This window comes from Ambystoma mexicanum, chromosome 8, assembly GCF_040938575.1.
Source record: "Ambystoma mexicanum isolate Mex_15411 chromosome 8, UKY_AmexF1_1, whole genome shotgun sequence".
Lineage (NCBI taxonomy): Eukaryota > Metazoa > Chordata > Amphibia > Caudata > Ambystomatidae > Ambystoma > Ambystoma mexicanum.
In genome coordinates this window covers 63,731,294-63,752,373 of record NC_090929.1, presented here as the reverse complement: position 1 = coordinate 63,752,373, position 21,080 = coordinate 63,731,294, and the positions used below count along the sequence as shown (strand labels likewise).

The window sequence follows — 21,080 nt, the reverse complement described above, 5'->3', positions numbered from 1 at the left end:
AGTAGGAAAAGGGACTAAATAAAACCCCCACCAACCCAGTACGTCCCCATAAAATGGGATGTACTGGGACTACATAGGAAAAACAGGTAAGTAAAGTAAATTTCACTTTACTATTCTTGGGAACAGTAGTTTACCAAAGAGGATGTTTAAACCTTAAGAGAAATCCAAAGGACTTCTCTGTGACTCTGCACTGAGGGTGATGTGTGTCACAATACAAAATGTAATGCCTATGGAGTTTGTCAAGACTCCAAAACTAAAAGAAACTGAGTCTAAATCAGATAAAAATACATGAGTGAGAGAAAAAAAAAAGTCACTCACTGCAGGATAAGTCCTAAAGTCCAGCGAAAAAGCTGGGGGGTCTCCAAGGTTAAAGGGAATTAGCACAGAAATTTGAATTTCCCCCCCAACAGCGTGGAAGTGTTAGCAGTGAGAAAAGCATCTCTTCCACAACTCCCATTAAGATGCCTCGCACAAAGTGATCTGTGAAAGGCCTTTTCTTTTTGCTTCCTGCTCTACCTCATTTTCTTCTCCCCCTTTTTGCCCCAACCACCTGCTTTCTCTGTAATGGACACCCCTGGAACACACAGCCGTTCCACCCAGTCCACTTGCTCTCCTTTTACAGGGTGGAACCCTGGAAAACACTTGCTCCCCTGCAGGACCCTTCCTGCTTCTCCTCTGCAGGTATGGCCAGCCCTATACCCTTGTGATCGCTGTGTATTACGCACAGGATGTGTTCCAATGGTTTACATGTGAAACTGTACCTACGGCAACTAATGTCATGACCTCTGCAGAGATTGGAAGTGCAGGTTGGAGCAGGGAGCATGGGTCGCCCTTTGAGGGGTATGAGGAAGCTGGGGGAGGTAGGGCAACAGCAAAAGAGCCTGTAGTATCCTGCCCGCTTTAAAGAAAATGGTATGCTGCTATGCAACATGCTCCAGTCCCCATTCAGAGTGGCACACTATTAGCAAGGAGGAAAGGCAATGGGGCGCAAGAGTACTTTAAAGCCGAAACAAAGGAGCAGGTAAGTATTCTTGTATAAAATATACACTCACTGTGCAGTAGTTCTACATTGTCCAATCAGAAACTGGGAACATATCTTTGCTCGACTTTGGCAGCCCAATGGAAAACCAAAGAGCCTATGCCAGGACTAGTCATTTCACCGCTTTCAGAAAGCAAAATACCAAGCACTTCTTACAGGTACATTTCTTAGTCGCAGATAAGCCAGTGTCTGGTGTATAGCCAAAGTAGGCAGCCTACAAATTGAGTCCAGAAGATGAAGGGTAAATCTAGGCCAGACACAACTGCAACCCTAGCACACAGGTATAAGCAAGGACAACAGGACCAGGCAAACACGTGAAAAAAAGGAGATGGCAGGTGTGTACGCCAGCCACCCATTCTCCCTCCCCCAAATAGGTTGAACATACCTCTTGACTGTTCTGTTGGGTCGGTGTCTGTAAACTGGATACAGACTTCTGCAAAGCCTGCTGCAGCTGCGACTCCTGCGGCTGTGCAGTCGTTACACTGGAACTGCAAGAGAAAAAAGACCCAATTAGTGCCAATAAGAATGTTAAACAAACAAAACCTTGATTAAGGCAGTGTGTATTTGGAAGTGCAAGTAAAGAATGTAGTATAGTAAGAGATCATTAATTGCTACCATTACAAACAAGAGAACTTGTAGCATAGTTCATCGCACCGCAGACCGGTAACTGTATGCATGTTAGCGTTGGGTCTCTAGGGAACTGGATAATAGTGGCGGATTACATTAATTGCCTATGTATTCGAACACTGATTACATCATGGTCCAAATGCAAAAATATCTGGTGTCAGGCAGTCTTGTAGGGTTCAAAACTAGCAGAAAGGGCGGGGAGTGGGGGGGGGGCGTTGGGGGATAAAAACTTAACAGTTCTAGCTCTGAGCCGAGGAACAGAGCATTAGAATTTGGTGGCCATCTTGGGAGTTGCCCGATACGCCCTACAGGAATACATTTTCATGCAGTCTACAGATTATGAAGCAGACAGGGTTATACTTGGCATCACTGCATGGTGTTGGTAATGGAACATTTTATGTTAAACCGTTTTATGCCTTTTCGGGCCCAACAGTGGCAGATCCGCTCGCTAGTCTGCAAGTCATGCAACTCGTGAAGCCATTAGTGAACCTAAATTCCAACAAAAAATCAGCACTATCGTTTTGTGAACTTGGACAAAAACATATGTTTGTCTATTGAGTTACAGTTTGGTGCGGAAACTCCTTTAGAAGTGAAAGGCTGGTTAGAAAATGGTCTCTGCCCAAAGCAGCACTGGGCAACGAAGAGCAGGCCCTCACTTCTTGGATACTTTATCGACTGCAAAACGCACCAGATGCCTTGCTTGTCTAAGCACTACCCACAGTTTTCTTATGCAGGTAAGGCTGCTTTTGGACAACAAATCAGAATCCAATGCGCAGGCTGGTGAAGAGCAAATAGTGCTTATGAAAATAGGTTAATTGTGGTAGCCCATGGGAGCAGCCCTTTATAACCCTCTTCATGATGGTCCTTCTGATGTTTGTGCACCAAAAACGTATCACAGAACTAGCACCAGTCCAGATGTTCTTAAGCCCCAATCATGAATGAGGGCTTTCCACTGATCTCTGGCACTCGCCACCACCGGACAACAAAAATGTCTTTCTCTGCCAGCATAGGTAGAGCGAAACACAATCAACCACTACCTGAGGATGTCTCAAGCCTTAGTATCTTCCTCACTGCGCTCCAACCGTTACTGCCACACTCCGCTCCCAAGATTCCCATCTCGCCGCAATCCATGAATCCTCTTCACGACATCCCCTCTTAAGTTCCTCCACTTAAACGTGTGCCGAGAGACGCTTCAGCAAGAACGCGCAGTCTTCTGCATGTGCTAATTTCGCCCCATATCTTCTTTAGCTGATCAAAAGTGAATTCCATAGTGAAAGCACACCCCTGCACACTCACACTAGACTAAAATACAACCCGCTAGGGGAAAAAAGGCCAAAGACACTCAAGCAGGGAAAGTAATTAATTATTTCCATACAAAAAGAAAAACGCACCAAAGAACCCTACTGCTGCGGAACGTTCCAAGGTTCATCCACACGTGCAGCACATCATGAGCACAAACAGCGTCATTAAATGACGCAAATATAGGAAACAATTCTACAATCCCAATTGGACAGTTCCTATTCATGTAGGGCCTGCTCCATTTGAGATGCCAGGCCATTGGCCCATGTCCATCCATCCATCCATCCATCCATCCATCCACCCCCCCCCCACTCCCTCAACGGGGGTGCTGGGGTGTAAAAGTGCCGGGGCCCTTGCAAATTTTCTTCTGGAATGACTAGTAGGGCTGAGTGAAACATTGCAAGCAATCAATAGCCCTTCCATGATGCTGGGAGATGCAAGTACGCCTGTTTGCCACACACCGAGTAGTAATCTATTACTGCTGCTGTGCCTTTGAGGTCAGGAATGAGCAAGGTCTTGTTGCGATGTTCACGGACCCCTAAAAATATTGTTTCAGCACTAAAAAAACAAAGTTTGTATCTTTCTTCTTTATGTACCTTCACTGGTTTCTCCATTGCCTCAATCCATGGTAGCTTTGTGATATGCTCAGTTCAGAACAGTGCATATATTACTCGAGCCAGAACTACTTCGTACCCAATGAGGCCACCTGCCATGCAGCCAATTTTAGTATTTTACCACTTGTTATTCACCTGCTTAAGTCCTTGTATTGCCAAGTATGGTCTTCGCAGGCACTGGATGCTTTTTGTTTTTTTGTTTTTTTTATAGCATTGCAGTTGGTCTGGGTCAATAACTTGAGTCCTGCATGGTGTGCCTGGAAGAGCCTAAATGGCGCAAGATGTACTAAATACTGCTTCTAAAATTGGGACTTCTTGTGGCACTAGAACGTTGGGTTCCCCCAACACATGTGAAATCAACACACATAGCAACGGCCATTCACTTTGCCTCTGCCCACTGAGCTTAATTCCATATACCAACTATTAGACAGTTCTGGGTGACGCACATCTTCTATAGCGTCAAGACCAATGCTGTGGTAGGGGCCATATTTCACCTTTCAGGCTTGTCACTTTGTACGTTTTGTTTTACCTATGCATCCGTTAATAACAGTACTAACATTATGTACATTATCCAGGCTGGTGTTAGTAAAGGCATTGGGACATTCTGAAAATATCGACCTTGTAATATATTCTAACAATCCAGTGTGGTTATTTTTTGCAGATGTTATTAAAAAGAGGTATTGACAGGCATTAGGGGATGTTCAAAATCAGTTCCATTGGGGTGTGCATTTGCCCCATTATGTACAGAATTATTGAAAACTTGCCCTTCACACCCCCACCTTTTATATATCCTCCTAATATAATAAATCCCTAAACCAAACAATGACATAGCGAATATATCCGTGATAAAATGCATTGCACACATGTAAGAATCTGAATATCTATATAAAGTACAACTTGCATACTTTCACATTTCTAATGAGTGATTTGAGAGTGCTGGTTCCATGTTCTTTACAGTCCTGAAAAAACAAATAATGCACACAAACTGACGGACAGGTGTGGGGAGAGGGAGAGAGCCTCCTGTGCAAATGTGGTGTTATTAAGCAGCTGTGTGTGCACAAAGTCAATTTATTTAGCGGACTAGGAGGGACTGGTAGCAAAATATGGTGTGAGGTAGATTAACGCTACCAGTCCTTCAGGGTGTTTGGGCAGTGTCCGGGGGTGTTCTCCAAATGTTAGATAGGTGAATCCAGTATAGAAGCGGTTTCACCTTAACAGCCAGCCGGGGTACAGAAGACGACCTCAAAGGGTCCGCTGAATCTAGGGCTGTCCCAACTGCGGACAAAGGACTGCACGTAGACAAATTCAAAGCAACGGTTGAATGGGTGGGGAGTCAGTTGTGGAGACAGCTGTGGCGTCGGGGACATCTTCTGATCGGGGTGGTGAAATATGTCAGAAACATTTAATCGCACATGTTAGGGTGGCAAAATATACTATGAATTAGTCTCCTAATACGGCTGCTGCCCTATGAGCATCTGACACTCCTTTTTGGGGAGATGAGTATGCATGCAACCAGTTACCACCTCGTAGATTGATAAATGGTGGTCTTTGCTGGGCTGCGTGCATAAATTGAAAGTGCAAGGGACAAACAGTGCACCCAATTATTTTTCAGTGTGGTGCAAAGTTTGGACAAATTTACCTTGGAGGAGGCAGTTTTTCCATTCCACAACTGTTGGCCTGGGGGTGGGAAATCATACACATCCAGTGTTTAATGCCAAGTGATGGCTTTAAATAACTAATTACAAAATTATGTGCCATCATCCATTCTCAATACGTCACAAACTCCCCATCGAGGGAACACTTTGCGGAGCCGAAACGTGGCCGCATATTTGCCATCCGGATGGGCACTAGGGCCCCGCCTCCAGCCATCGTGAAAAGGGGAAGACGACCACGACAAAGTAACGGGACCCATTGCATCTCTCGCCCATGTCCACATAGTCTATGTTTAACTCGCAGAATGACCAAGTGGAGCTGGACAATGAACCTCAGCATGCGCAGTGTCATTACTGTACTGAAATCTGATGCATTGAATGATCATACTTGCTAAACGTTTCTGGAGGTTTGGAACAAACCAAGCCACCTGGATGTCAGCAGCAATGTGGCATTTAGAACTGTGTGAGTGGTGGTGTAACTGGTCAAACGCACCTGTAAGCAACTCGTGTGGCAATCCCACTTGGGGATTGTTTGCATTCTTGCTTTACCCACAATTCTTTTCTTCCTCTGGGGCCCTTCCCTGCAGTTGAATTATTTCTGCCCTTGGTAAGGCATTATAGGGGACGGACAACCACATTCTGCCGGCATGGGCACGGGGAGATGTGCTGCAATTTTGTTCAAGTGACACCTTCTCAGTGTTTTTAGTATGGGTGGCGCATTCGACGGCCAACACAGAAGGTTGCGAAAGTGTGATTATCAGTCTATAGCATGCTGCACTGGGGACCCATCCGCTCTCCTGAAGCCCCCTCGTGTTCCATCGTGAAAGACCAGCATGCACTGGTGTAGTAACGTACGCAGTCTGAATAAACGGTCATGTGACATCCCTGCAAAGCCTGCAGCACCTCAATGAGCGCTAGGAGCTCTGCCACTTGACCTGAATAGTGCATGGGTAGTCTTTCAGATTAATGTTTCATATTCGCCCTCCACTGCAGGCACCAATGCTGTGCCAGTATGCCCAAGACTTGCCTCTGGTCAATTGTTGCTGACCAGTCAACGAAGAGCAACCCTCACCCCTTGAGTGCACAGTCTTTTGCCTTGGACATGTTGTCATTCTCCCCCTCGTATGTCACAGTCATGTCTGGCCATATTTTTGTCTGTGCACATTTCTGTTTTGAATAAGCTGAATTACATGCTTGTAACCAATCGCGTACGTTTAAGCGCCTAGATACCTTTGGGTTTTGTGCGCTATATAAATACTCAAATAATGTGGCAGGATTTACAGTCTTGCATCGCCCAAGGTGTATATTTGGGCTGGAAAGAATTACCTCGTACCCAGATGCTCTTTGGGTCGTTAAGGTGGATTTTGATCTTTCCAGAATGGAAAAGACCGCATGTTCCAGGTACAGCATGATGGAGCAGCCCATCCCGATGGTGTAACTTCTCAATTACGAATGCCGCAGCTGAGAGTACCTGCATCACTGAGTCTAGCAATGCCACTGTAATAGGGCAATGGCTTGTGGCCCACAGTGCTCGTGTGTGTCAACACAGCAGTCAGAAGCTGACCATTCGAATGTGAGAATAAGTAGAATTCCTGGGTGAAATCTGGGGTGTCTAACACAGGGGCAGTGGTTATTACTTCCTTGAAGTCATTGAAGCAGTGTCTCATTTCTTCCATCCAAACAATCTCGTCAGTCGTTTGTGCCTCCCTGAGGCTCTCTGTAAGAGTATGCTGCATAGTTAGGAATCCACACCCTGCAGTAATTACATAACCCTAGAAACTTTTGCATTTCTTTTACAGTTGTGGGTTGAGGGGGGGCACGCACAGATGCTGCGCAGTCAGGTATAATTATTTTGCCATTTGCTGAGATCAACTGCCCCAAGTGCAACACTTCTAATTAATACTGTAGTTTAGCTTTGTCAACCTTGTAACCCTAGCGGGCCAGGAGCTGTAACAGAATGATAGAATCATGTCTGCCCGGTTAGTCGTCACTGCATACCAGCAGGTCCTCCACGTACTGGACACTTGGATGTTACCCAAGTCTGTGCGGTGTATTATGCTAAAGATGCTAGGGCTCTCACTGAACCATTGGGGCAGTATCATGTGCTCAAAGTCCCCTCATGTGTAAACACAGTGAGATACTGGGAGTCTGTGTGCAAATGCATCAGAAAGGTGGCGTTTGAGATCCACTGCAGTAAAGTGGGTCGCCTTTATGGGGATACTACACAGGATTGTGGCAGGGTTAGGAACCACAGGAAACTCTTGCTGCAGCACGTCATTTAGGGGGCGCAAATCCTAGATCCTCCTCCAATTGCCCCCAGTTGCCTTTTTGACAGGATAGATCGCCGTGTACAAGGGGCGGTAGATCAACAAGTTACTTCTTACCTGGTAATGTTCTTTCGACGGGATGTTCCTCCGACGTATTCCTCATCTTTGATAATACGTTTCCAGCTTGCTGGCCTCGGAAATTTTTTCTGTAGTGGGCGCTGCGTGTCGACGCCCCCTGAGTCGATGTCCCTCGACGGCCACCGTATCGGCGCCGACGTCACCATGCCCATAAATAGCCATGCGCTGCGTCCGTTGCTCAGTTCCGTTATATAGCATAAGAAAAGTCATGCCTGAATTGGTTAGTGACCTTGAAGCAGCGTAAACTGCAACCACAAGGGAAGTTATCACTGCGGGGATGGATGGGAAGGCGATAAGGAATACGTCGGAGGAACATCCCCGTCGAAAGAACGTTGCCAGGTAAGAAGTAACATGTTCTTCGAAGGGATTGTGTCCTCCGACGTATTCCTCATCTTTGATAGACTCCCATAGCAGTGGCATGTAATTAGAGGTGGGAGTGATAGTGTTATGTATCCCTTTAGGGATGGACCGAATGTAATACGGCCTTGCCAAACCTGGTCTCTTGAGCAGTGGAGAAATCCAGATTGTAAAATTTTGTGAATGTATGTGCGGACGACCATGTGGCAGCCGCACATATGTCCCGGAACGGTATCCCTCTTTGGAGAGCTGAAGAGGTTGCGATACCCCTGGTTGAATTAGCCCTGAGATTTTGGGGTGGCTCTTTCCCTGCTAGTCTATAACATTGCAGGATAGCCAAAATAATCCACCTGGAGATGGTTTGTTTTGTTATGGGTAGTCGCAACTTGTGACCTTAGTATCCTACAAACAGTTGGTCTGCTTGCCTGATCCTAGCCAATTCTGCCGATGTAAAAGCTGAGAGCTCGCCTAGGGTCCAGCCTATGTAGCCTTTCCTCCTCTTTCTTCGGATGGGGAGGAGGGTAGAATGAAGGCAAGGTAATTTTCTGAGCAATATGAAATTCAGAAACCACCTTTGGGAGGAAATTAGGCTTCACCTGTAAGACAACTTTGTCCTTGTGGAAGATTGTATGTGGGGGTTTACAGGAGAGAGCTTGTAGCTCACTCACCCTCCTAGCAGATGTTAGTGCTACCAATAGGACAGTTTTAAGCGTGAGACATCTCAGCACGCAAGAGTGAAGTGGTTCGAATGGAGTGCCCATTAAGAAGTTTAGACTAAATTTAAGTCCCATAAGGGAACCTGGAATGGTTTTGGAGGGTACACAGTTAGTCCCTTGAAAAATTGTATCATTAGAGGAATTTTGAAATACAATGGTTCCTCCGCAGTGCGCTTGAAGATAGAGAGCGCTGCCAGATAGCCTTTTACAGTGCCCACTTGAAGGCCTGAGTTTGCCAAGTAGAGTAGAAACGATAACACCGTTGGTGTACCACATGAAAAAGGGTCGATATTCTGTTCCCTACACCAGCTGCAAAATGTGTTCCAACGGCAGCGGTATAAAGACTTTGTTGCTGGTCTTCTGGCCGAAAGCAACACTTCCATGATGTCATCAGGGAGATCCCAATCCTTGTACCGCAACCTTTCAGAAGCCAAGCGTGAAGGTTGAGGGTTCTGGTGTCTGGATGGAGAACCTGAACTCCCTTCTGTGAGAGAAGATTCTCTGAGTGGAAGACGGATTGGAGGACAGATGGACATATCTAGAAGGTCCGGGTACCACGTTCTCCTGGTCCAATCCGGGGCAATTAGGATCATGGTTTTCCGGAATCTTCTCAACCTCCTGATCATTTGAGGAACAACAGGGAATGGTGGGAACGCGTAAAGGAGTGGAAACTCCCAGTCCACTACGAACGCATCTCCTAGAGCTCCTCTCGGGGGAAATTCCCTTGAACAGAACAGATCGCACTTCCTGTTGGTGCTTGTGGAGAACAGATCCACCTGAGGGGTTCCCCAAAGGGCGAAGATCTCTTGAAGGACTTCCTGAGCTAGCGCCCACTCGTGGGAGACTGCTCTGCCTGCTCAGAGCGTCCGCTGTCAAATTCTTCTCTCCGGCTAGGTGGACTGCCGATAGAGAAATTTCTTCCCGAATTGCCCAAAACCAGAGCTGCATTGCCTCTCTGCACAGTGGCAGTGATCCTACGCCTCCTCTTTTGTTGAGGTAGTGCATGGCCACCATGTTGTCTGTCATTATCAGGACATTTCTCCCCTGTACTGATGGCAGGAAAGCTTTCAGCGCTAGTCTGATCGCTCTCAGCTCTAATAGGTTGATGTGTAGTCTGGACTCCGATGGAGACCAACGACCGCTGATGGTCAAGTCGTTGGCATGGGCTCCCCACCCCGTGAGTGAGGCATCTGTGACTACTGTGATCTCCGGCCATGGTTGCCAAAACAGTTCTCCTTTCAAGATGTTCTCTAGATAGGCCCACCATTGAAGGTCGCGGGCTACCTTGTCCGGAATCCGTAGGAGATCTGTCATTCTCCCTGAGAATTGTGACCACTGACTTCTCAATGCCCACTGAAGAGATCTCATTCTCAGGCGAGCCTCTGGCACAAGGAAGATGCAGGATGCCATGAGGCCTAGCAACCTCAAAAAGTCGAAGGCTGGGAGATGTTGGGCATTTTGAAACTTGGTGACCATCTGTAGAATTTCTTGAGCCCTCACCTCTGGTGGCGAGGCTTTTCCCAGGGAAGTGTCCAGGACCGCTCCAATGAACTGGAGTCTCTGTGATGGTATCGTCTGTGACTTCTTTAAATTGAGGGAGAAGCCCAGTCTGTGAAGGAAGAGGTAGACATGATCTAGCTGGGCCTGGGCCTGTTCCGAAGATACGGCCCTGATCAGCCAATCGTCCAGGTGGGGGTAGACGTAGATCCCTTCCCTCCTTAGACTCGCAGCCACTACCGACATTAGCTTGGTGAAGACCCGCGGGGCAGAGGTCAGCCCAAATGGCAGAACTCGAAATTGATAATGAGAGTCGCCAATTGCGAACCTCAGGTAGTTCCTGTGTTTGAGATGGATAGGCACATGGAAATAAGCATCCTGAAGGTCCAGAGATACCAGCCAGTCCTGGAGCTGGAGGGCCTGAAGGATCTGAGAGAGAGTTACCATCTTGAACTTGTCCTTCCTGAGGAACTTGTTCAATTCTCATAAGTCCAGGATGGGTCTCAGTCCTCCGTCTTTCTTTGGTATGAGAAAGTAGGGGGAGGAGGAGGGTGGAGTACCAGCCCTTGTTCCTGTCCGCTACAGGTACCGGCTCTATGGCCCCTTTCTCTAGCAGGTCTATAATTTCCTGCAAGAGGAGCGGATCTGGAACTTTTAGAGAGCTGTTCCCCGGTGGATGACTGAGGAATGTGTAGAAAGGGTAGGCAGTAACCCTGGGCAACTGTCTCCAATGCCCAAGCATCTGACGTTATAGCCTGCCATTCTGTCAGATGGTGAGTTAACCTGCCCCCTACAGGTGTATTGTGTGGGAAGGCCTCAGAGTGGTTTGGGGGCGGCAGATGCCGAGGGTAAAGAGGCACCTGCTGCGGTCTTGGTACTTTTGACCCGTCCACCTCGGGTGGATCTCCTTTGGCCTCTTTGAGCCGGCTGTCCTCTGCCTTTCCCGAATGCGGAATAATAGCGAAAGGACTTTCCTCTCCCAGAGGTTCCTGAGGGGCGAAAAGGAGTTTGGCGGATAGCAGTTCCTAAGGATTTTGCTGCTGCTTTAGAAATCTGCAACTTTCCCAGACTGTCATCAGCCTTTTTCCCAAATAATGAAGAGCCGTCAAAGGGCATATTCAAAAGTCTGGCCTGTACATCAGTGGTAAAGCCCGACTTTCGCAACCACGCATGCCTGCGGATTGTTGTACTTGCCGCCATGGCCCTGCTGATACTGTCAGCGGAATCGATGCCAGTTTGACGTGATTCGCACATGGCATCTTTGCCATCTTTAATAATGTTAAGGAAAGCTTCCTTTTCCTCTCCTTCGGGTATGCAGTCAGCCGCTGATGAAGCAGACTCCCATAGTGTGTGACTGAACCTGGCGAGCGTACAGGTGGCGTTGATGGACTTCAACGCCATACTACAGGCAGAGAAGACTTTCTTTGCCATAGAGTCGTACCTCTTGTCATCTCTATCCTGTGGGACAGTAGGGTAAGCGGTCCTACTGCTGGATGAATTTGCCGCTTGAACCACCGGGCTCTCTGGGGTCGGGTGTTTTGACAGGTATTCAGGGTCAGCCGCTACCCTATACTTGGTTGACAATCTTTTGTTGACTGCAGGGATAACTTCGGGAGTTTCCCAATTAGATGCAATTTTTCTTTGTAAGGCTGCATGGAGGGGGACCACCGGGTCCTCCTGTGGGCCTTTGTCCAATATATCTGTTAGGTCATACCGTTGGAAAACAGGTGAAGGCGCAGACCAACCCATAAACTCAATTATTCTTGCCATCAGGGTTCTATATGGTGTTTCGGCATGTTCCCCTGTGTCTGCTTTACAAATTCCACTTCTGGGGAAGTGTTCAGCCCACTTGCCTCATGTAGTGTCTCCTGTAGTTCCTTCAGCCTTCTTTCCTCAGAGGTGAAATCCTCTGCAGTAGGCAGTGTGGTCCTCTGTAATCCAAATGTTTCCTGGTCAGAATCTTCCCCTTCTTCATAAATTGAAGAAAGTCCAGGGTATTCTGACCTCTGAAATGGAGTAAAACCCATTTCTAAGGCAAAAGGAGCCAAACTCGTCGTTATTGGACGAGAAAACGTCGATGTCGTCGATTTAACAGGCTTCGAAGGCGCCGAAAACGGCGTCGATAAAACTGTAAGGGGTCTCGAAGAACTCGAGAGGATCGGGATCCTACTCGAGGGCATCGACGACGGTCTCAGCGTCGTGCCGGAGGCCCTTGAAATCCCCGTTGGCTGTGGGGTGGCCTTGGTCCTCTCTTTCATCGGCGTCGAGTAGATCAACGCGTCAAGGAACCCTTCGACAACAGCGTCGATGGCGCCGATCCGTGCGAAGGAATCCTCAACGACAGCGAAGGAATCCTCGAAGAGGGTGCCTTCTTACCCGATGGCTCATGGCGCTCTCAGGTGGAATGTTTCGCTGGGTGCTGCGACTCGCGGCGTTTTGATTTTTTGGGTTTTTCACCCAGGGTATCACCCTCAGCAGTCTTCGAGGGGGTCGAGGCCGCGTTCTCGAAGACGCTTAACATTTTCTTTCTGAATTCCTCCCACTCAGCTTGAGAACTGTGTTTGGTGGGACAGGAGACTCTTTTTGGGGACACAGAAGACGAGGAATGGGACCTTCGACGTCTCTTCTTTGTGTGTCTTGATCTCGACGAATGGTGGGAGCTGCTTCAAGATCTAGAATGGGAATGTTTGACGGCGAGGAGACGAATGCCTCGACTCAGCCGACGAAACATTCGAGGAGGTTTTGGCTGACTTACCTCTCTCGAGCTTCCCCTTGCGCTCCTTCAAGGCTTTCGCCGTCATGGACATGCAGTCCTCACACTCCGAACAATGGTGCTCGGATCCCAAGCACCATAATCGGACCCTGTGTGCACCAGTTGACATTTTTTTTTAACCACAGTCTCGACATTTCTTGAAGCCGGATCGCGGCGGCGTCGATTCTGATGAACGAATCGAGAACGATAAGCAATATTAGAGTAGAAATAGATAGTTAACCTGACTGAACTGAGCAACGACGTTCCGAGGCCCCACAAAGCGCGGAAAAAAGGAACTGAGCAACGGACGCAGCGTGTGGCTATTTATGGGCATGGTGAAGTCGGCGCCGATACGTTGGCCGTCGAGGGACGTCGACGCGCAGCGCCCTCTACAGAAAAAATTTCCGAGGCCAGCAAGCTGGAAACGTATTATCAAAGATAAGGACTACTTCGGAGGACACAATCCCTTCGAAGGTACTATTATGCCATGATTGAGCAGGGCACTTCTGGAGTCCTTAATCCCCTCTGGAAAGCGGGTACTGTCTCACTCAGGGTAGTACTTCTAGTTTTAGTGTTATTCGCACTGGTGTCACACCGTGCAGGAGCCCTACATCATGGTGATGAGTGGTCCACAGTCTCTCGGGCAACAGCTCCAAATCCTCCTGGACAAACTGGGGTGGGGCTGCAAGGGCCATTAGGGGACACTGAACTTTCCCATATTGCACCATTTCACAGGAAATGCAAATTGCCAGGACTATTTCTCCAACAGGCCTGTCTTCGAATAAACCTGCGTCAGTCACTTCTCTTAGGGGAATCGTGGGGTTGATAAAAGTACTGTGCACCACTAGCACCCATCTTGGTCAGTTCCAATTACAATATTTTAGTAGAAATCACTAAACCGTGCAAGTCCAAGGATAGTATGGTACCTGGCGCCAAAACACAGGACAAAACAGGGCGAAAGATTAAGTCTGTGGGCACACGCCAACACCCTTTGCCAATCTGAGGAACCGCCTCCACAAGCACCAATATTCCATATACAAACATGTCCGGATTTACAGAAATCCCACGAACCACCACCTTCCCTCCCATTGCATGGATTATCAGCATTACTCTTACGGCGCACATTCTTGGCATTGCGCACACTATGCCACTGTCTGCAAAGGAGATTGTCAGGTTCAATTTGCTGAGAATATTCCTACCCAACAAGTTCACTGGGAAGCTTTTGGAGTAGAGGAGGGGGGCCCTAACCAACTTCTCCCCATCTTTACATCAACTTCCTTGGTGTATGGAACCATGGAGCCAGCCCCAGAAAAGCCCTGCCAGATAGTGGGAAGCCCCCTCCACTGATGCACGATTTTGTGGCACCCGTGTCGACCATAAAAATGATTTGTTTACCATCTCTGCGCCCACCAAGGGTTCCTCCTCAGGGCAGACTGTCATGGATAGCACCAGAAACACAAGCGGGTAGGTGTTCGTCCCGTGGGAACATGAAAGGGCTGTTTGCCCAATCACGGTCGCACACTGGTGGGGCACTATGTTGCCGCTCGGCACTTCATTGGGTGGGTGCATGGTGTGGATTTCGTGCTGGAGCATTGTTTGCTGTGGGTACTGCTGATTTTGGTTATGCTGTGGCGGTGCTTGTGCCACTGGGGGCATGGGTGGGAGCTGTGTGTATGCTTTGTGTATTTCATACGGTATGGAGGTCCTACTCTTACGTCCTGTCCCCTTTCCTCCATACTGTATGGGTGTCCCTCGAGGGATGGGAGACTGAATCTTTTTCACCCGAAAAATCTTCACTTAATTTAAAAGGTGCGCGGGGGCCGTGGCACTGGGAGCAGGCGCTCGCCTGACTCCATCCACCTGCACCACTCCCCCCAGTCCTATTTTCCACGTCGACGGGAACGGGCCGAATTCACCAGTGCTCCTGGATACCACTGATCTGCATGATCCGACCGCGGCTGATTTTGCCGCGGCCGAAATGTTGGCATGTGAAATGTACGAACCACAAAAGGGTTGTACATTTCCCATGCGAACACACGCTCATAACCCCTACTTTTTTGGGGGGGGTTTTGGGTGTGCTCTGGGGATGTCCCCCGCAACACCCCGCTCACTCTACCACACAGTATAGTGAGCGGGGTGTTGCGGGGGACACCCCCGCAGTCTTTTTATACTTACCTACAAAGCTACAACCAAAGGTTTGAACTTTTGGTGTTCGAACCTTTGGTGGTAGCATTTTTCGATCTTTTTGTACGGTCGGCCCTTGATCGTACAAACTCAATACCACACGCTCTTCCCCAGATATTCTTCTATCCGTCTTTCTTTTCAATTAGGTACTTGGTCCTCAGATGGCACGCTCCTCCCCGGCGCATGATGACTTGAGCAGGCTTCAGCAGATGTCAAGCCTGCGAGGGACTCTTCCCTACATCCGACCCCCATGCTCTCTGCCTCCGCTGCCTTGGCCCCGACCACAGCTGGGAAGTTTGTTCCGCATGCAACGCACTGACTCCACGGGCACTGAAGAACAGGCTAGCTAGGTGGAAGTCAACTCCGGAGGACCTTAATGACTTTGTCAAACATCGTAAAGGAGACTCCTTCCCAAGGAAGCACCCGACCCGGAGGAACATTTTGGGTTCCAGCATCAGCACACGTTCCGAGGCTAGTCCAACTACCAGCCTCACGGCCGAGGTGTCTCATAATAATTTGGCATTTATATAGCGCTACAAACCCTCAGGTATCTGAGCGCTGCTTATTACCCACGGTGTGTGGTGCTCATTTTATCGACCTCGGAAGGATGAAAGGCTGAGTTTGGCCCCGCCGGGATTCGAACCTGAGTTACCAGGCTCTGCACAGATGTCAAAGCGAGCGCTCTACTCGCTGTGCCACTTGAGCGCTCATGATCCTTCCGGGGTCAGTACTGAGGGACCGCAAGGTTCTTTTACCAGCGTTACTCCCAAGGGGCAACACCCTAGTACTGACATGTCAAAGGGGGTGCCTTCACGCAGCACTACCGGCAGCTCTGCCGAAGGCAATACGCCTTCCAGGTCACAGCCTGAGGTAAGGGATAGGCCTTTTGTTCCAACACCAAGCGTCTTGGACGGGGCTGGTTCTAGCGAGCCAGGCACCACGACTTCGGCACATGGCACGCAGCTCTACTCTACAAAATGGCCTCAGAACCAGACAAGATGGCCGCTTGTCCGATATCCCACCTTACGGAGCAGGTGGAGGAAAGAGTCACAAGGTGGGACTGGTGCCACCCAGGTGCAGGGCCTACAGTTTATCCATCAACAGCACAGGGCAGGTTTCCCCTGCACCCAAGGCAGAGTGTATCCCGGCCCCAGTTGCCCTTAGTCACTCAGTCAATATCACCTGCCACCTCTACAGCCTCCGAAGACATGTTCTTCTAAAGGTTCCTAGGGCTGATGAGAACTCCCCAGATGGGGGCCATTCTCAGGTATGCCATCAGGGACATGCTCCCCAGGTTACACCACCGGCACCCATAGTCATTCCTCCTATGGCTCTAGTGCCACAGGCGCCAGCGCAGCCACTGCTGCCCCAGCCAGCGCCTCAGATTCGGGCTCCCCTTCCGCCCACATTACAGGCGGCTCCTCAGCAGCCACATCGCAGCCCACAGCGCCTAGCACCCCTCCACCAGTTCCAGACCCGCCCAGCACTCTGGTGGACACCGAGGAGGAGCCCGACACGCCATCCTCAGCCAGGGCCTTCCACGAACGCCTTGCAGGTTTGGCAGAATATTTGGGCCTTCATCAGCCGGAGGAGGGGGTTTTAGCAGAAGTCCTCACCCTAAGATCCCTTACCAGAACGGGATCCTGATGCAGAAAGACTTAGTTGCCCTGGCCAAGAAGGGGTGGCTCAAGCGGCACTCAGCCCAACCGGTCAATCGGCACCTCAATGCCAAGTATAGGCAGATGGAGGGGAATACACTTGCTTTCAGCACCTCCTCAACCGCATTTGTCTGTGATCGCTGCATCGTCACTCTAGTCTAAGCCTCAGACATCCTCGGCCACCTCGTCCTCAATGCTGCTAGGCAAGGAGAAGAATATCTTGGATGCATACGGGGGGGGGGGGGGTCCGTTAACCAAAGGCTCTGGTGGGATATTGCAGACTTCCTCCCAGAACTTCCGGCGGAGAGCCAAGTGCGCTTCAAGGCGGGCCTAGGAGAAACCAGGCTGGTAGCGCAGGACATCATGGAGTCCACCCTGGCCCACATCGATACCTATGGCTGGGCCATCTGCATCGCCACAGACATAAGGACTGCCTGGCTCTGGGCTACTAAATTGAACCCAGACAGCCAGGAACGCATACTGGAACTTCCATTCGAAGGTAGTGACCTTGTTCACTCTACCACGGATGAAGTATTAGATAAAAAGAAGAACAGCTCGCAAACGGCAAAGTCTATCTATTCTTACGAAGGCCGCGCCCAAGACAACCCAGTCACAGCAACGCTCCGACAAGGGGCGGGCCTTTGGCGGGTTCCAGGGCTTTCAAGAACGAAGGTCCAGGCAACCTGACCATTCTCTTAGTTAACACCAGAGGAAACAAGAAAAGGGGCAGGGTTTCAGGGGCAGGGCTTTTTCCAAACCCCCTCCCCCGCAAGAGCGTCAGAGGGGAAAAAGGCATGACACGCCCATTCAGGTCCACATGTCTCCGGGGAGGAGCAGGCTTGCCTTTCACGTGCCATATTGGCGCCAGAATTTTTGGGCCCCTGGATCCTCTCCGTAGTCTCCACGGGGTACCACCTAGCGGTCCTCTCCTCTCCTACAGATTGGGACAGCAACTCTGTTGGCGGAGATCCGGTCACTCGTCGAGAGCCGGGCTGTGGAAGAAGTCCCAACCTCTTAGCGAGGCTTGGGCTTTTATTCCAGGATTTTCACCATACGGAAGAACCAGGCAGGCCCGACAGTTGTGTTGGACCTTTCCACGTTCAACCTCCCCCTTCCTCTGCAAAAATTCAAGATGGTTACACCAGCACTTCTTGCAGAAACACTGGACAGGGGAGACTGGATGTACTCCCTGGATTTGAAGGACGTGTACCTATACGTCCCGATTTGGCAGCTGCATCGTTCCTTACTGTGGTTCAGGATCATGGGCTGCCATTTCCAATACAAGGTACTACCCCCTTTGGCCTTACCTCAGCCCCTAAGGGGTTTATCAGGTTGATGAATGCAGTGGCAGCCCTCCTTAGGGCCCAGGGCCACCAAGTCTACCCAGACCTGGAAAACTGGCTCATCCTGCCTTCATCTCCGGAAGCGGTTCACCGTAGCTCCTCCACACACTGATGAATTAACTGCATGATCTGGGGCGCACTATCAATCTCAAGAAGTCTCAGCTGCAGCCCACGCAGACCCTGACCTTCCTGGGCCTCATCTGGGACACAAGCTCTGAGAGTCTGTCCCTCGGAGGACAAGATAGCGGCCATCAAGAAAGCCACCTCACTTCCTCTCCAGGGCAGTGACCTCAGCTTGATGGTACCAACATCTGTTGGTTAGAATGACAGCGGTCCTGTTGGCCGTACCGCTCACAAGGCTCAAGATGAGGTGATTACAGTTGCACTTCACAGCCTCATGGAATCAGGAGAAGGGCTCCCAAGCGGAGCCAGTCACCATTCCTCCCTTTCTCCATCCGGACCTCATATGGTGGTTCACAGACTTCAACCTGCGTTACTATGGACTCCTCCCTAGAGGGCTGGCAAGCCACTCTGGACAGCCACAGCGTGCATGGAGTCTGGACTCGGTATGAGCAGAGTCCCACATCAATTGGCTGGAATTGAAGACCATATGGCTGGCTCTCAAGGCCTTTCTCCCTCTCATCGAGGGCAAGGCAAATCTTATTCAGACAGACAACTCCACCAGCATGTACTATGTCAACAAGCAAAGGGGTACCAGAACCCCTCCACTGTGCAATCTAGCAGTCTGCATGTGGGAGTGGGCACTGGAGAACATCATCTACCCCACTGCAGTCCACCTCCCGGGGGAGTCCAACCTGAAGGCGGACAGGCTCAGCAAACTGGGGGCAGACAATTACGAGTGACAATTGATTGACCTGGTACTGAAGTAGACCTTCCTCAGGTGGGGACATCCCCAATTGGATCTGTTTGCCTCGCAGGACAACAGGAAATGCCAGCAGTTCGCCTCCTGGCAGGGGCAAGGCTCCCTGGGCGACACATTCCAGATACAGTGGAACAGCATACTACTTCCCGCCCAATCCCCTGGTCCACAGGGTGATCTGCAAGATAAAGGAATCTTGTCACATCAGTTTGATAGCTCCATGGCGGCCGCTGAGACTGTGGTTCTCCGAGCTACTCTGCCTATCGGACAGGCCACCCATTCACTCCCTGCTGGGCCTGGCTCCTCTCCTGGCCCAGCAGGGGGGCAGGGTATTCCACCTTGCTCCTCACAAACTAGCCCTCGCAGCGCTGTTCCGGAGCAGGTCATGTTGAAACACTTGAACCCCTCTCAAGCTAACCTAGTGATCATCCAGGGAGCTAGAAGCAAGGCTACTAGGAGCCAATATAGGAGTAAATGGTCTACATTCTGTCATTGGCCAGACTAAGGGGATCAACCCTCTTGGGTGCACCTTGGACGACGTACGTGCTCTCCTCAGCACACCTCGCCCACTCGGCGTACAGGTGGACACATGCTGCACTTATCGGGCAGCCATAGGGGCTTACAGGAATTCAGAGGAGGGCCTCCTCTTCCAACCCGGTTGTCAAGTGACATCTGGCGGGCCTCCACAGACACTACCCACCTATAAAGAAACTCCACCCTGCGAGGGACCTCAAGGTTGTGTTGGGCGCCTTGGTGTACAAACCTTTCGAGCCAATGGGGTCCGTGGACATCAGGCTTGTCACATCACCTCTGCTTGCAGAGTCAGCGAGAGCCAGGCTCCGGTGGCAACTTAGCCCTACACCACTTTCCACAAGGTCCTCCTATCCACGTTCTTCACTGACCCCAAGCATGAGCCTCAGAGGGTTTTGCACTGTCTGGATGTACTACCTAAGACGAGCTCTAAAATACTACCAGGACGCCCCGTTTGTCACTTTCGGTGGGTCAGGGCCCAGTTATCAGGTTTCTAAGGACTCCATAGCAAGGTGGAGGTCACGGCCATCAAGGAGGCTTAAGAGGGACAGCACAAGCAGGTTCCAAACTTGCATGCCCATGCGGTCAGAACCAAGGCCGCGGTCAGAGCCAAGGCCACGGCCATCGCATTCCAATGGCATGTGCCGTGGCAGGTCATCAGCAGGGTGGCTACCTGGGCCACACCTTCGGCTTTCTGTAAGCACTACTGTTTGGACGCCGCCTCTAGGTCAGATGCAGCTTTTGGGCAGGTGGTTCGAAGAAACCAGTTTTCTTAAGGACGGTCCCCTCTCCACCCGGGGGCTACATTCAGGGGTAATCGCGCCTACAGTATGGAGGAAATAGGACGGGACCTAAGAGTAATTAAGAGTTGCTCACCATAGTTCCTTCATACGTCCCACCATCCTCCCCCCTAATTATACTGGTGTCATTAGGCAATTCTGAATGTTGTCAACGAGTCAATGGGGACTGAGGAGTGGCGCTGGTGGGCGGAGTCAAGCGAGTGCATGCTCCCAGGGCCGCGCGCCTCTAAATTTAAAGGGGAAGAAGATTTTTCTAGTGAATAAGGTTCCGTCCCCTTGAGAGGGATGCCCATACAGTATGGAGGAAAGGGGACAATGGACTAAGAGTACGTTAGTCACTACGGTGAGTAACTTAATTTCTTGGTGTGTGCATCTGTGGCATATTTTGGGATGGTGGGTGATAATTATTGTATGGTTCATATGCAATTCCTGGCCTGCTTCTACACTCCCTTGAAAAATGGCCCCACTTCTCGCAGTTCCAACACTGCAAGGGCCCCATAGCTGCCCCTCTTGGTCCCATGCTTCCAAAGCCCCCTCTATCTGCCCTGAATCCGCCCCTCCCACACTGCTGACCTCCTGGTTGCCATTCCTGGGTGGTGTACTGCTGTACACCTCTGCACTGCCCTTGTCCTCCTCCTGTCCAAAACGTTGCTATTCTGACATCCGTGGCTCCCTTTGTGCTCCCCGTTGCTTCTGCGGGTGTGGACGTTGCCCCTTCTACAGCTA

At 50.1% G+C, this 21,080-nt stretch overlaps 1 protein-coding gene across 8 annotated transcripts in view; it reads right to left on the bottom strand.

Moving 5' to 3' along the window:
* The window catches only part of PRRC2B (proline rich coiled-coil 2B), a 1,218,749-nt gene that overhangs the window by 1,045,903 nt on the left and 151,766 nt on the right, over positions 1-21,080 (bottom strand). For all 8 annotated transcript variants that reach the window (XM_069609284.1, XM_069609287.1, XM_069609286.1 and 5 more), the window contains exon 4: positions 1,425-1,527. In XM_069609284.1, coding sequence (XP_069465385.1) covers positions 1,425-1,527 — 103 coding nt within the window. The remainder of the gene's footprint in view (positions 1-1,424; positions 1,528-21,080) is intronic.